At 36.1% G+C, this 13486-nt stretch overlaps 1 protein-coding gene across 2 annotated transcripts in view; it reads left to right on the forward strand.

Moving 5' to 3' along the window:
- The window catches only part of SEC24D (SEC24 homolog D, COPII component), a 57071-nt gene that overhangs the window by 37330 nt on the left and 6255 nt on the right, over positions 1-13486 (forward strand). For both annotated transcript variants that reach the window (XM_087724450.1, XM_087724449.1), the window contains exons 11-18: positions 1802-1926; positions 2887-3075; positions 3363-3456; positions 6158-6274; positions 6923-7093; positions 8767-8863; positions 9443-9588; positions 10601-10739. In XM_087724450.1, the coding sequence (XP_087580576.1) occupies positions 1802-1926; positions 2887-3075; positions 3363-3456; positions 6158-6274; positions 6923-7093; positions 8767-8863; positions 9443-9588; positions 10601-10739 (1078 nt within the window). The remainder of the gene's footprint in view (positions 1-1801; positions 1927-2886; positions 3076-3362; positions 3457-6157; positions 6275-6922; positions 7094-8766; positions 8864-9442; positions 9589-10600; positions 10740-13486) is intronic.

Consider the following 13486-nt stretch of genomic DNA (forward strand, 5'->3'; position numbering starts at 1 on the left):
ATGAAAGAGAGAATAAGCATTATCTGTTGCCCTAGATAGCTGAAACTGGGCCAAGATCAGGACAAGCACCTGAATCAATGGGTTAAAGGTACAAGGAAGGTACATCAGCAGGAAATTCCGAAATACAGTAGTGTCAGTCAGTGGAACTGGCTGTCACATGAAGTGGAATGTTATCAATTGCTAGAAGTCTTCAAACAAAGTCTGGGTAGTTTTCTCTTAGAGATGCTGTAATGAATCCTCCACTGAGCAATGAGTGGATCAGATGACCTCTAAATCCTCTTCAACTATAATTTTACAGTCTACGTGTTCTTCTTGACTTTGCATGAATTTCTAGATAATCCTCATGGATAAAGTGTTGGAGGATTGGTTTTTTTTCTGTCCAGTTTGTAAAATATTCATAATTAAGCTAAATGACTAACTGTCCATGCTTCTTTTATAACTGGCATTCATGTTGAAACTTTCTCACTAGTGTAGAGCATGTATAATTTGCAGGAAGATGTTTGAATTTTCCACCTCAATATCTGAGGAAAAGAGAACTTTCTATTGTGTTTATTGATGATAAATATATAGAAATATTAACCACGATGATAAATATCTAGATAGAATTTAATATACAGATATGCATTTTGTGGTAGTATTTGGGGATTGATTAGAAAAGCTTTTAAAAACTCAGGCCTCCTCATAAAATTTACAGTTCCTTATTTCTCTGAGGCATATGCTGACATCGTTTCTTCTACAACTGAAAGAAGAAGAAACAGTCAATATTGTTAACATAATGGCTTATGTTGCAATTACTTGGAGTTCCATTCCTAATTGAATTGTTGTTTGTTTTCAGCAAGTAACCTATGAATGTAAAGAGGAGCTTTATGAGTTTCTTATGGCACATAAGAAACCATTATCATAAACCATTCTACTCCTGCTGAGAGTTCAGGCTCATTATTTGAAAGAGGAAATAAGGGAGTCTTTTCTAACTTTATGTTTGACTTCAATTATTGATTAATATTATTACTACCTTAAATTCATGATACCTGATCATTCTGCTGTCAGAGGGAAGTAAAATTGTGGAATATCAGAACATTCCACAACTCCAGAATGTAGGGAACATATATACATGCACTTGTAAAACATATAAAAGTGAATAAATATATGAGAACATTCCACATGGAGGAGGAGGAGGAACAGAAGATTATTATAAATGTATTTTTCACCCTTCAGTCTCTTGGGCCTTGTAGTTTAAACAAGGTGTTATTAGAGAAGTGCAAAAGGGATGCAGTGAAAATTACATCCCTTTTTAAGTAAGCACATATTCTGCATCCCCATGTTACACAGCGGTGTTTATGTCTTTTCACTTTGCACCATCATCTTGATGAAAATCTCCCACTTTTTTTTCTTCTGTATTAGTCACTTGGCAGTCAAAGGATATGCCTGACTTTTAATGATGTCACAGTACAGTTTGAAATGACTATATTGTGTTATGTGGTTAGATCATATTTTCATGCACTAGCTGCATAATTATAAATTTCATGCCAGAATAATTAACAAAAGATAGATTATTAATAGAAAATTAGCCCAATATATAATGCTAAGATTTTACAATTTTGCAATACTTTCACTGAAATGAATCTTAATACCAAAAGAGATTCAGTCTTAATTTAGCAATAAATACTGTATGTAATAGTAATAGTAGTAGTATACTAGTAGTAGTATAGTATTTGTAGTATTTCATGGTTGGTTTGAGAACCTTGGAAAAATAATCTAATTTGTCATATTACTGTTGTTTTTTTCCCCTTCTTCTTCATAGAACAACAAGCCTCCTCAGCCACCAGCCTATATTTTTATGATTGATGTGTCTTACAATAACATAAAAAGTGGTCTTGTTAAACTGATTTGTGAAGAACTAAAAACTGTACTGAACAGACTTCCAAAGTAAGAAAAAGTATTATAAACATTCAGCAAAACTAGTTATATTTTTAATTTAGAAACAACGAAGGGGTAACCGTCTTGATCAATGGATGGGTTGTTTGCTTTCCTTCTGCTTTCATTTCTGTAATGATGCATAATGATTCACATCATGTTGTCATCTTCAATCCTCTACCCTCAGTTTCAAGAAGATATTTAATGTAATAAAAAAGACCAAAACTGCCATATGTTTGTAATTTGTTTAGATTTTGCCCCCCTCCTTCTCGCTCTCTTTCTTAAGCCAACTTAATAGGATCAAGTTCACCTTTGCCAAACTCCAAAATCAAAGCAGGGTTCCACCTGAATATAGTTGGGTTGGAAGCTAACAGTAAAGTCCAGGTCTAAAAGCAAATAATTTCCATATTATCAGCAAGAAAGCTGCATGGCACTCCCCATTAAGCCACTAGAGTTTTGAGTCTGAATTAAGGAGATTCTACTCCTTTTTTTTTTTTTTTTTTGTCAGTAGGAGCATTGTTTAGAAGGTAGTAAGGGATTTTTATAACAACAATCCAGAATAGTTCCTAGAGGTATTAGTGTTTATCTCTTTGGTATCCACCAGGCTACTTATCCAATCTAACTTGGTTTTTTAAAGGTAGTTTTAATTAAAACAAAATAATTAAAAATACTTTTGAAGTGTACATGATTTATATAGTTACTCCTAGAAAAAAATATTGGGTGTCTGTAACCCAATGCTTGCTTTAAAAGACAGTCAGTGTTCTCCATAGTTGACTTATTCTTACTAACTCAGACCCAGATTCTACCTCATACTGTATATCTAGAAATTGATTCATTGAAAGATTCTATGAATATGTGTGGATGTAGTCTTCTATCTAATATGTGCAGATAAAATCCAAGTGTTTGGGTAAGATGAATAAAGAGGTAAAAAACTTCCTGCAACTGTATTTGCTAAAACTATTTCTCTTCAAGAGAGGAGCAAGACGTTTCGACAATTCGGGTTGGATTTGTCACTTACAATAAAATCCTTCACTTCTTCAATGTAAAAAGTACTCTTGCACAACCTCAAATGATGGTAGTCACTGACGTCAGTGAAGTATTCGTACCTTTGTTGGATGGCTTCCTTGTCAACTTCCAAGAATCACAATCTGTTATAAATAAGTAAGCAAATATTTATACATTTTTCTCACATTAATATCTACGTAGGGATTCTATTTGTAAAAAATAGCCCCATCCACTAGTTTTGAAAACCGATAATGGGGAAAATGGATGTTCATAATTTCCTGGCCTTCATAAACACTTTAATTGAAAATAAGTCCCATAACAGACAAGCTGCATTTTTATTATGGGAGTTGCAGTTTAAGAGCACCAGAGCTGGAGAATGACTATTTCTTCTGTCTAGTCCAGTCTTTTGAACAACCTGTTTTTTTCCCCCTTCCTTTCTCTAGCTTGCTGGACCAGATTCCTGAGATGTTTGGAGATACAAATGAGAGTGAGACAGTCTTTGCTCCTGTGATTCAAGCAGGCATGGAAGCACTCAAGGTTAGACTCCTTTTCACCATAGAGTCTCACTAAGCTAAGAAAAGCTGTCCTTGAAAAATATTAATCACTATAAAACTTACTGCTGTTTTCTGTCAGTAGAATTTTGTACTATACCTGGGTGCTGCTTCATACATGCTATTTTTCCTAATAGAAGCCAAAAAGTAAATATAGGTAAATATTTAAAATTTATTTGAAAGGGGATAAAATCTCATTTGAGTTGAGTAGAGCATCCACTGATAGACTACTGGGCTTCCTTGTGCAGTTGGTTGGCCGCTGTAAAAACAGACTACTGGACTTAATAGGATTGAGGTCCAGTCCAATGGCATTACTGATGTTCTTATAATTCCCACACAAAATCTATAAAATATTCCATCCAGCATTCTCTTAAGTTATATTCCACTTTATCTCATCACTTTTATTTTTAATGCCATTTATATGCAGGAAGTCTCTTGTTTAGCTCTCTTCACCCATTTTCAAAACATGCTTATATACATAAGAAAATTAAAACCAAATTCCATACACTGAATACATCATAACTTCAAAGGGGATCCATCTGGAATGGTGTGTATATGTATATATTTACCATGAAAGTGATATCAGTGGCTCAGCAGACTTCTAGTCTCTTGATTTATTTTCTTTTGTTTTTTTGCTCATAATGCCAACTGTGAACAAATTCAGTAACACACGCTTTGCTACATAAATCAAATGATCACAGCATTTTTGTACTTTACCATCTTCCCATGAAGAGGAAATTGATGTTTGAATAATAATAATAAGGTCTGTTTGAAAAGGTGTGGTGGTGGAATGAAAAATTACAATTTAAAGTGCTCATAAAAATACTAAATAAGAGATAGGCTTCCTCTCATAAAAAATTATTGAAACTTGTGTGTGGGTGGATAAAGTAATGGTCTGTGTATACAAACACACACAATAATCATACTACTTCTGTGACAAATGCAGAATTGAATCTAACAAATCTGAGAAGGATTGCAGAAGGATGCAAATTTAACTGCTTTCTTTCCAATATATGATTATGTATGTATGTATGTATGTATGTATGTATGTATGTATGTATGTATGTATGTATGTATGTATATTTCATGATAGCTCTTTTTCTTTTGTTTTTCTGATGTGAAATATTTTATTACTTTATAATTTATACATTTTCATGCTTTACACTAGGGAACATTTGTGGTTCGCTATTTCAGTGTGAATGATTTGGGTGCTAATTTGTCTTAAATATGGTGAAACGATTATGAAAACTTAGTATTTTTAATGCTAACTTCACTTGATTCCCAATAATTATTTGGCATGCAATTTACTTATGAAGGATAGCCAATGAACCATGTACTTTGAAAGATTGCATTCACACTCAGTAGAATGTAATTATGATTTAGGCAAAAACATATCATACATTGTTTGGATTTTTCATATTTAAACAATATTTCAGTCCTTGATAAGATTCAGTGGTCATTTATATTTAAATAAATACATATTTCTTTAAGTATAAGCTTCTTCATTGTTCTGTGAATAACATGAAAGAACCAAGTAAACCCCAATAATCAGTGATGGATAGTATACCGGTATATCTATTCCAGGTACATTAGGAAAATATCTCTGTAGTAAAATAAATGTTGTGATTTATTTTGCTTCTTTATTTAATTCAAGCGTGGCAATCTGTAGAGAGAGTCAGAGTTAACATTGGTGAAGGAATTCAAGAGCTATTACAGTAACTGATAAAAGAGACTACATAAGAAATCTTAGCCCTGGGAAAGTAGGAAGCATAGAAACTAGTTTAAAGTCTGTAATCCTGAGTAGTATATGAGAAGACAGAGGAAAAATTGGGAAAGCTTTCAAGAAGATTCTGTTTATTACATTTACAACAACAGAACCCCACTAACTCTTGTCAATTTTCTTCCCTGACTTGGTTTGTACAGGCACCCATAAAGCTTTGGTGCAGTTGAATAAACGTTGTTATTATAGTGATGTACTTCAGCTAATTTCATTATAAAGATGTTTAAACTTCTACATCCACTCTAACAGTTTTAAGATAAGCACATATTGTTTTTCCAGACTCAAGTAAACCCTGTGTTCTATACTGAATCAATAAAGGAAAATATTTGCAGCACAGGGTTGAAATGAGGGAATTTTGGGGCCTCTCTGAGCTTGGTTGTTTTCTTACAGAATGCACTGAGGATGTTACCCAAACTAGGTAACATCCTCAGTGCATTCTAAGGCATTCAAGTTTAACTGAATTAAATTTTGCACCTGGACAGTCTCAGCTTTCCCGGTGTGCCTGTTAATGCACAGACACATGTATCTACACACAGATGCACACAGAGAGAAAGTTTTAACTGCATAAATAACCCAGATAATACTATAGTGATTTTTGTGTGAATACTATATCTTTTCTTTTCTCGTTTCTCTTTTCCTTTCTTTTCTTTCTTTCTTTCTTTCTTTCTTTCTTTCTTTCTTTCTTTCTTTCTTTCTTTCTTTCTTTCTTTCTTGTGGTAGTAGAGGTGAAGTTTTAGGGTATCAAATAAAGTTCAAACTATAAACAAATGGACTATTTAGTTTATAAAGTCGCTGAGAGTTTATACTGGAATAACAAAACTGTATAAGGCTCTATCTCAGAAGTTTATATCTGCAGGAGAATAAAGGTCATTTTTGTTTTTTTGCTTTTTTTCTATTTTTGTTACAGGCAGCAGAGTGCGCTGGAAAACTGTTTATCTTCCACTCTTCATTGCCAACTGCAGAGGCACCAGGGAAACTGAAGAACAGAGATGATAGGAAATTGGTCAATACAGAGAAAGAGAAGGTATTCATTAAAAAAGGAATTATTCTACAAATTGCTGTATAAAAGAGTAAACATGTTTCTGCATTTCATTTTTATCAAGTTTACAGAAATCATACAAATAGAATTTAGCATAATATAGTCAGTTTAATTCTCAGTATAGCAGAGATGGTTGCAATCAAGATGCCTTCATTATTGAATTCTAACTCAATAGCAATGACACAAACTCCAAGGGAAGCTTGCAAGGTATGGAATTCATCCAGTTAGCAATGATAACAAACTGTGAAAACAACTCTGGATAAATGTTGCATTGTAGTAGTTAGATAGTAGTAATGAATATAAAACTTAACAACTGTGATATGAATTAGTAACCTTTGGTAAGCAAAGACTACTTATTCCCGTTAATGAACATATTTGTGTTCAAAGTACATAATTTTTTTCTTAATACATTTATATATTTATATATTTGATTCGTATCTGAAATAGATAGTATATTCTTGTCAAGAAAACCTGCAACTGCCTTTTTGGTTAATGCTTGTTAAAATTGTTTAGCTCTTAAAATTATATTTTAATTTCATGTATATTTTTGTTTGCCTCCTTATTTTTTGCAACATCTTGTTCTTTTGTTTGCTGCTTACTTAACATGCTTAATTATTTTATATTCTTCTCCAGACGCTGTTTCAGGCCCAGACAAATATTTATGAGGCCTTGGCCAAAGACTGTGTTGCCAGCGGTTGCTGTGTAAATCTGTTTCTTTTCCCAAACCAGTATGCAGATATCGCTTCTATGGGCTTTGTGACTTTTCATACTGGAGGAACATTGTACAAGTACAATAATTTTCAGGTAACTGACAAAAACTTCTTTTTTTCTTTCAGTAGTTTGCAACCTGACGTATGTAGATTACTCAGATGATATTGTAGATGGAGCCAGTCATCCCATTGGCATATGCAACAAAAGAAACTCCTGGAATATTATTTTACCAAGAGTATAACTTTACTGATAGATTCATACAGATGTAGAAAAAGCGAAGCTAGCTCTTGAGATTTTCTTGTGAAAAACAGCATAATTAATTGCACCCTTTCCCCATTTGGGCCACCCATTGTCCATTGCCCACCAATCCAACACATTTTTTTGGGGGGGGGGAACAGTCTGCACCTTCAGTAGGTTCCCATTGCATGGCCTTGAAGTATCAGAAGCTTCTCAGGCTGCCAACAGGTCACATATATTCCTCACCTCCCTCCCAACTGCCAATACATTCCTCCCTTCGATTTTCCTCCCTTCGATTTTCTTGTCAGTTTGCAAGTAGAGTTGCGTTAGGAGTCAGCCTTGACCATCTGGTTTATGTAACAGCTGCAAAAATAAAGTAAAACATGCAAGTGGCAAAAAAATGATTCTTTCTTGCAATCTCATTAGATTTTGCCAGGTTTTCAAGATTTCAATACATTAGAATATCGTGCAAAAGTTCATTTATGTCAGTAATTCAACTTAAAAGGTGAAACTAATATATGAGACAGACTCATTACATGCAAAGTAAGATAGTTCAAGCCACAATTTGTCATAATTGTGATGATTGCAGATCATGAATCAGCATCGGGACATTAATTTGAAAAGGCAAACATTGGAAAATCTTATGATAAGACCTCTGAAAATATGATGCAGTAATTAAGGTGTTGAACAAGGACCAGGTTCATCTGCAGAAGAGAATTAGAGTTGAAAATTTGACAGGACAGTCACTGCCCAAACTGTTTCCCAATGTTGTGTGGAAAAATATGGGAAATCTTGAGCAATTATAGGAACAAATAAAGAAGAATGTAATACATATTTCTATAAGTAGTGAGTAAATTTTTGGTCTTGCAACCTTCTATACAACTGGAACTACATTTTTAATCTGATTTTCTTCTCCATTCCAAATAGGATAAAGAAATATATGGATTATGTCCCCTCTCTGTTTATTAGTGCTAGACTCCTACGGGAACCATTTATGTTTAGTGGCATTTCTGTCCTTTTCCTGACATTAAATAATTATAAATCACACTGTTCTTGCATTCCTATACATTCCTTAGGCTTATGATGACAATGTACAACATAATCTTGTAAGATTATGAAAAAATTACAATTATTTTATTAAACTGGGAATATAATATGTAACAAATTTCTAAATAAAGTATACGCTTACTCTAATGTTGGCTTGTTTTTAAAATGATAAAAATATTTTCCAAATATCTGTTATTTTCATCAATCTATTTTAAAAGTATAGATTTTCTTTACTAATATTGTATTTTTTTTCTATGTATAACAAGCAGTTTGATTTTTCTCTTAATCTGCATGACCATGTGAGAATGTGAAAGGCCTGCAAGTATTAACTAAATAAATTCTTATATAGGAGTGATTTAGTACTATTAATTCCTAACAATTTACAGTATAGCCTGAAACAATTTACGATATGTTGCGCTGCTGCCATCCAGTGGTAGTCATTATTTAGTCAAGTTTTTCCCAATCTCCTTTTTTTTGTTCAGATACAGTCTGACAGCCATCAATTTCTCAATGACCTGAGAAAGGATATAGAAAAAAAAGTGGGTTTTGATGCTATTATGAGAGTTCGAACTAGCACAGGTAATAATGATTACTATAAAAGGTTTTTATTTGCTTGTTTTACATGGTTTAAGAGATAGCCTTAATATGTCTTTTCTTTTTTCCTGGAACAAAATGCGAAGTATTGGGAATTAGTAAACCTCAATGTAAAATCTGTCAAATCTTTCCAAATGCATGCTGGATTTGGCTTGGTTTTTAGATGATAAACCACCCAGGTTTCTTCCTGAAACATTCAATTACATAGTACAGAATAAATCCAACATTGTTGGCATAATTATAGTGAATAATTTGAAAAAAATGTCATGATCATCAGTCTTAATTTCAAGCACATTTTTCTTTTTGAAAGTAAGGTTCCAGATTGCTGCTTCAGACTTTTTGCTGGTTTCAGGTTAATGTTTCTGATGAGAAAGGTGACTGTAGTATTTATTTTTTAACAAATCAACTTCATTAAAGAGGATAGAGACTGTTACTAAGATTAGCACTGGGTGGGTGAATAGGAGAATATGTCCTTTGAAGCTATCAGCTGTCTTACCTATTACAAAAATGATGCTGCTTGTTTTTATTAACTGTACAACTTACTCTTTTCTAATCCTGACTTAGGTTTTAGAGCAACAGACTTCCTTGGAGCTATTTACATGAACAATACCACAGATGTTGAACTGGCAGCAATAGATTGTGACAAAGCTGTGACTGTGGAGTTCAAGCATGATGATAAATTGAGTGAAGATGGTGGGGCTTTAATCCAGGTAAGAAGGTCCTGGGTCACATGCCTCTTTGATATCTTTCTGGATGATCATTACTATACATTGCTATGCATAATTGGTACATACAGGCAGTATTGCGCAACCTGCGCTACCATATGACTTCCCTAACATATGAGCAGTGATTTATCTCAGGGAAAATGCTATCATTCTGGCTACCTTTACTGTAATTGACATATGCAAATGCAGCATTGGAATGTTTATCATTGTGTGTTGCTAACCACAGTTAACACAACTAGCTGTTTTGTTCATGCAGTACTCTTCTGTTTTCCTGGTAGAGTGCTGAAGCTTCACTGCTTATGACAGGACTATGTATCTTTATCACAGTAGAGAAACCCCCATCCACCTTCAGTAAACTCCTGCTTCAGATGAGCACATGTTGTCTTAGCTTATTTCTTAGTATCTTTACCATATTTGCTGCTTCAGCTGCTATCATAATAGGGGAACACAGCATCATTGAAAGCAAATGTAAGCGGGCCTTTTTTAGGTCCTGATTTGTCATAGTTATGGTTTATGGCCTTTTTGATTTTAAGTGATGAAGATATCCTTTAGTTTAAGAGATAAGTAAACTGTAAACCTTCATTTGTAGTGAAGACTTACTATTATAGTTATTCACATACCTTGAAATATCAGAAGTCCTCATGTAAGGGTGGTAACTCTACCTGAATTTTTCTACTTGTAATATTTCACATCTTACTGTTACAGTGTCAACCTTGGTTGCTTTTAACCCTGTGTGTGTGATTTAAAGTTGCAATGGTGAGATAGGTGGCTGTATAAATAAATAAATAAATAAATAAATAATAAATAAATAAATAAAATAAATAAATAAATAAATAAATAAATAAATAAAATAAATAAAATAAATAAATAAATATAATAAATAAATAACACCTTTTGAGTCAATGTCCCAAATTTTAAAAAGTTGAAATACTTTAGTAGAAAATGCAAGTGACTTAACCATTTTAAGTTATCTATCATCTTGACTTTGTTATTGCAGTGTGCAGTTCTTTACACAGCCATGACTGGTCAAAGAAGACTGCGCGTACATAACATTGGACTCAGCTGTAGTTCCCAGTTGGCTGATATCTACAAGAGCTGTGAGACTGATGCACTAGTAAATTTTTTTGCAAAATCAGGTCAGCTTATAATATGTGATTTGGGAGTGGGGAGGGAGGCTGGAAAGTGATGGTGGACATTTAAAATATGATAAAACATATGGCATTAAAAATCAGAAATAAACAATTCCTGTCTCATATACAGTATATATATACTGTATATATATATATACTGTATGTATGTATGTATGTATGTATGTATGTATGTATGTGTATATATGTGTGTGTGTGTGTGTGTGTGTGTATACGTACGTACACATACACACACCATATTTTTCGGAGTAAGACGTACCTCTTTTCCTCAAAAAAAAGGCTGAAAATCTGGGTGTGTCTTATACACTGAATATAGAATTTTATGCCTCCCGAAATCCCGCCCCTTTACCAAAATGGCCGTGCATACCCTTATGGAGGCTTTCAGAGAGCTCCTAGGGCAGTGATGGGCAACCTTTTTGGCGTGGAGTGTCAAAAATCGGCAAAAAATCGAGCATAACTCGCGTTGTGTGTCACTTCGACAAAAACATAATTTTGCACAATTTATAGTTTAAACTACAAAAATGTATAATTGCAATATATAATTGTATTTAATAAACCAAAAACAAATTATTTAACATACCTGCTTAGTAACTTCTTTCATCCTCACTTTTTTCCAAGAGCTGGGAATGATTAGTTTCAAAATGTCTATTTATATTCCACGTTCTGCTTACTACCGTTTCGGTACATAGAATGCAAAATGATCTGCCATTTTTTTCTATAATGCCATACATCTCGCTCCATGTCTCTTGAAAGGGTCGGCCACTGCCACTATCACTCCCTTTACTTAACCTTTATTTTTTATTTTTTGGGTGCTCCATCAGTGGGCCAGTGACAGCAGATAGAATTATAGATAGCCAATTAGGGGTTAACTAGCCTAACAAGCTAACACAACCTCCCCCTCACTTATCTCAGTTATTGTGGGCAATTACAAGTCCATGGCACCCCAATAGTTGCTGCTAATGGCGCTCACAGTTCCCGTTGGCACTCCGCTGTTCCCTGCTGTGGTGCGGTCGTAACCGACAGTCCCAGGAGTAGACTCTGTGCCGGCCTGACTGGAGAGAGGCGCGCACTGTTCCCGCGCTCCTCTCCTGCGGGTCTTCCCTCGCCGCGCTGATGACGTGTGTGCGCACGGCACGCATGCCTTACCAGCAGCCCCTGCGCTCAGAAAGGGGCGGCGGCGATACAGTAAGTGAGTGTGGGCGGGGGAGATCACACGTCCCGCCCCCCGTTCCTCCAGCACAGATTCTTTCATCCTCGGCGGCCGTGCAGGAGCCGAGGATGAATCGCATGAAATCCTGTGTGTGTCACCCCAAATGGCTACGCGTGTCAGTACTGACACGCGTGTCATAGGTTCGCCATCACTGTCCTAGGGGCTGGGGAGGGCAGAAATGAGCAAAAAACAGACCATTTTTTGCCCCCCCAGCCCCCAGCAGCACTCTATAAGCCTCTATAAGGCTATGCATGCAATTTTTTTGACAACCCACAAGAGCACTCTGCAAGCCCCCCCCCCCAAGGCTATTCATGCCTTTTTTAAAAAAATGGGCCTGTTTTCATGAAAAACGGGCCATTTTGGGGAGGTTTGCAGTGTGCAAAAAAAAAAAATTTCCTCCTGGAAAGCTCTTTAACTGATTGATGAGAATTACATTGATCAAGTGCTGTGCCAGCAGAAACAAAGTCTTAGGTGCTGCAGATTGTCAGCGATTTCCTTCTCCAGCACATGGATAAATACACCTGGAAACATCTACCTACCTACCTTCTCTCTCTCTCTCCCTCCCTACCTACTGTATTTGTCTCCCCCCTCTCTCTTTCTCTCTTTCTATCTCTTTCTCTCTATCCCTCTATCTACCTACCTACCTACCAGTGGTGGGTTGCAGGTGGTACGCCCCAGTACAGGTGTACCGGAGCCTGCCCGGAGCACCGGATACCATTCCGTTCCGGTGCTCTGGAGGGCCCACCCATCCGCCTGAGCTCCTTACCTGTCTTTTAAGGCTTCTGCGCTTCTGCGCACGTGCATGGCGCATACAGCGCCTGGGTGACGCTCCGCAGAGCAGCTGGAGAATCGCAGAGGCTTGTGGAGGTGCTAAGGTGATGCACGTGCTGTGTATGTATGTGCGCGCGCTGCACGCATCCATGTGAATGCCACCGGGCCCATTCCAACCATACCAGTTGGAACGGTATCTGGAACCCACCACTGCTACCTACCGACCTATCTCTCTCTCTCTCCCTACCTATCTACTGTATTTCTCTCTCTTTCTATTTGTCTCTCTCTATCCCTCTACCTACCAACCTACCTACTCTCTCTCTTTCTCCCTACCTATCTACTGTATTTCTCTCTCTCTTTCTATTTCTCTCTATATATCCCTCTATCTACCTACCTACCTACACTTACTCTCTCTCCCCCAGCTACCTACTGTATCTCTCTCTCTCTATTTCTCTCTCTCTCTATCCCTTTATCTACCTACCTACCTACCTAACTACTCCCTCTCTCTCTCTACCTACCTACCGTATTTCTCTCTCTTTCTCTCCCTCTCTATATAATAGCAATAACAGTAGACTTATATACCGCTTCATAGGCCTTTCAGGCCTCTCTAAGCGGTTTACAGAGTCAGCATATTGCCCCCAACAACAATCCGGGTCCTCATTTTACCCACCTCGGAAGGATGGAAGGCTGAGTCAACCCTGAGCCGGTGAGATTTGAACCGCTGAACTGCTGATCTAGCAGTCAGCCTGCAGTG

This window comes from Thamnophis sirtalis, unplaced genomic scaffold (genome assembly GCF_051295495.1).
Source record: "Thamnophis sirtalis isolate CommonGarterSnake01/CBP01778 unplaced genomic scaffold, rThaSir2_p1.2 scaffold_10, whole genome shotgun sequence".
NCBI lineage: Eukaryota > Metazoa > Chordata > Lepidosauria > Squamata > Natricidae > Thamnophis > Thamnophis sirtalis.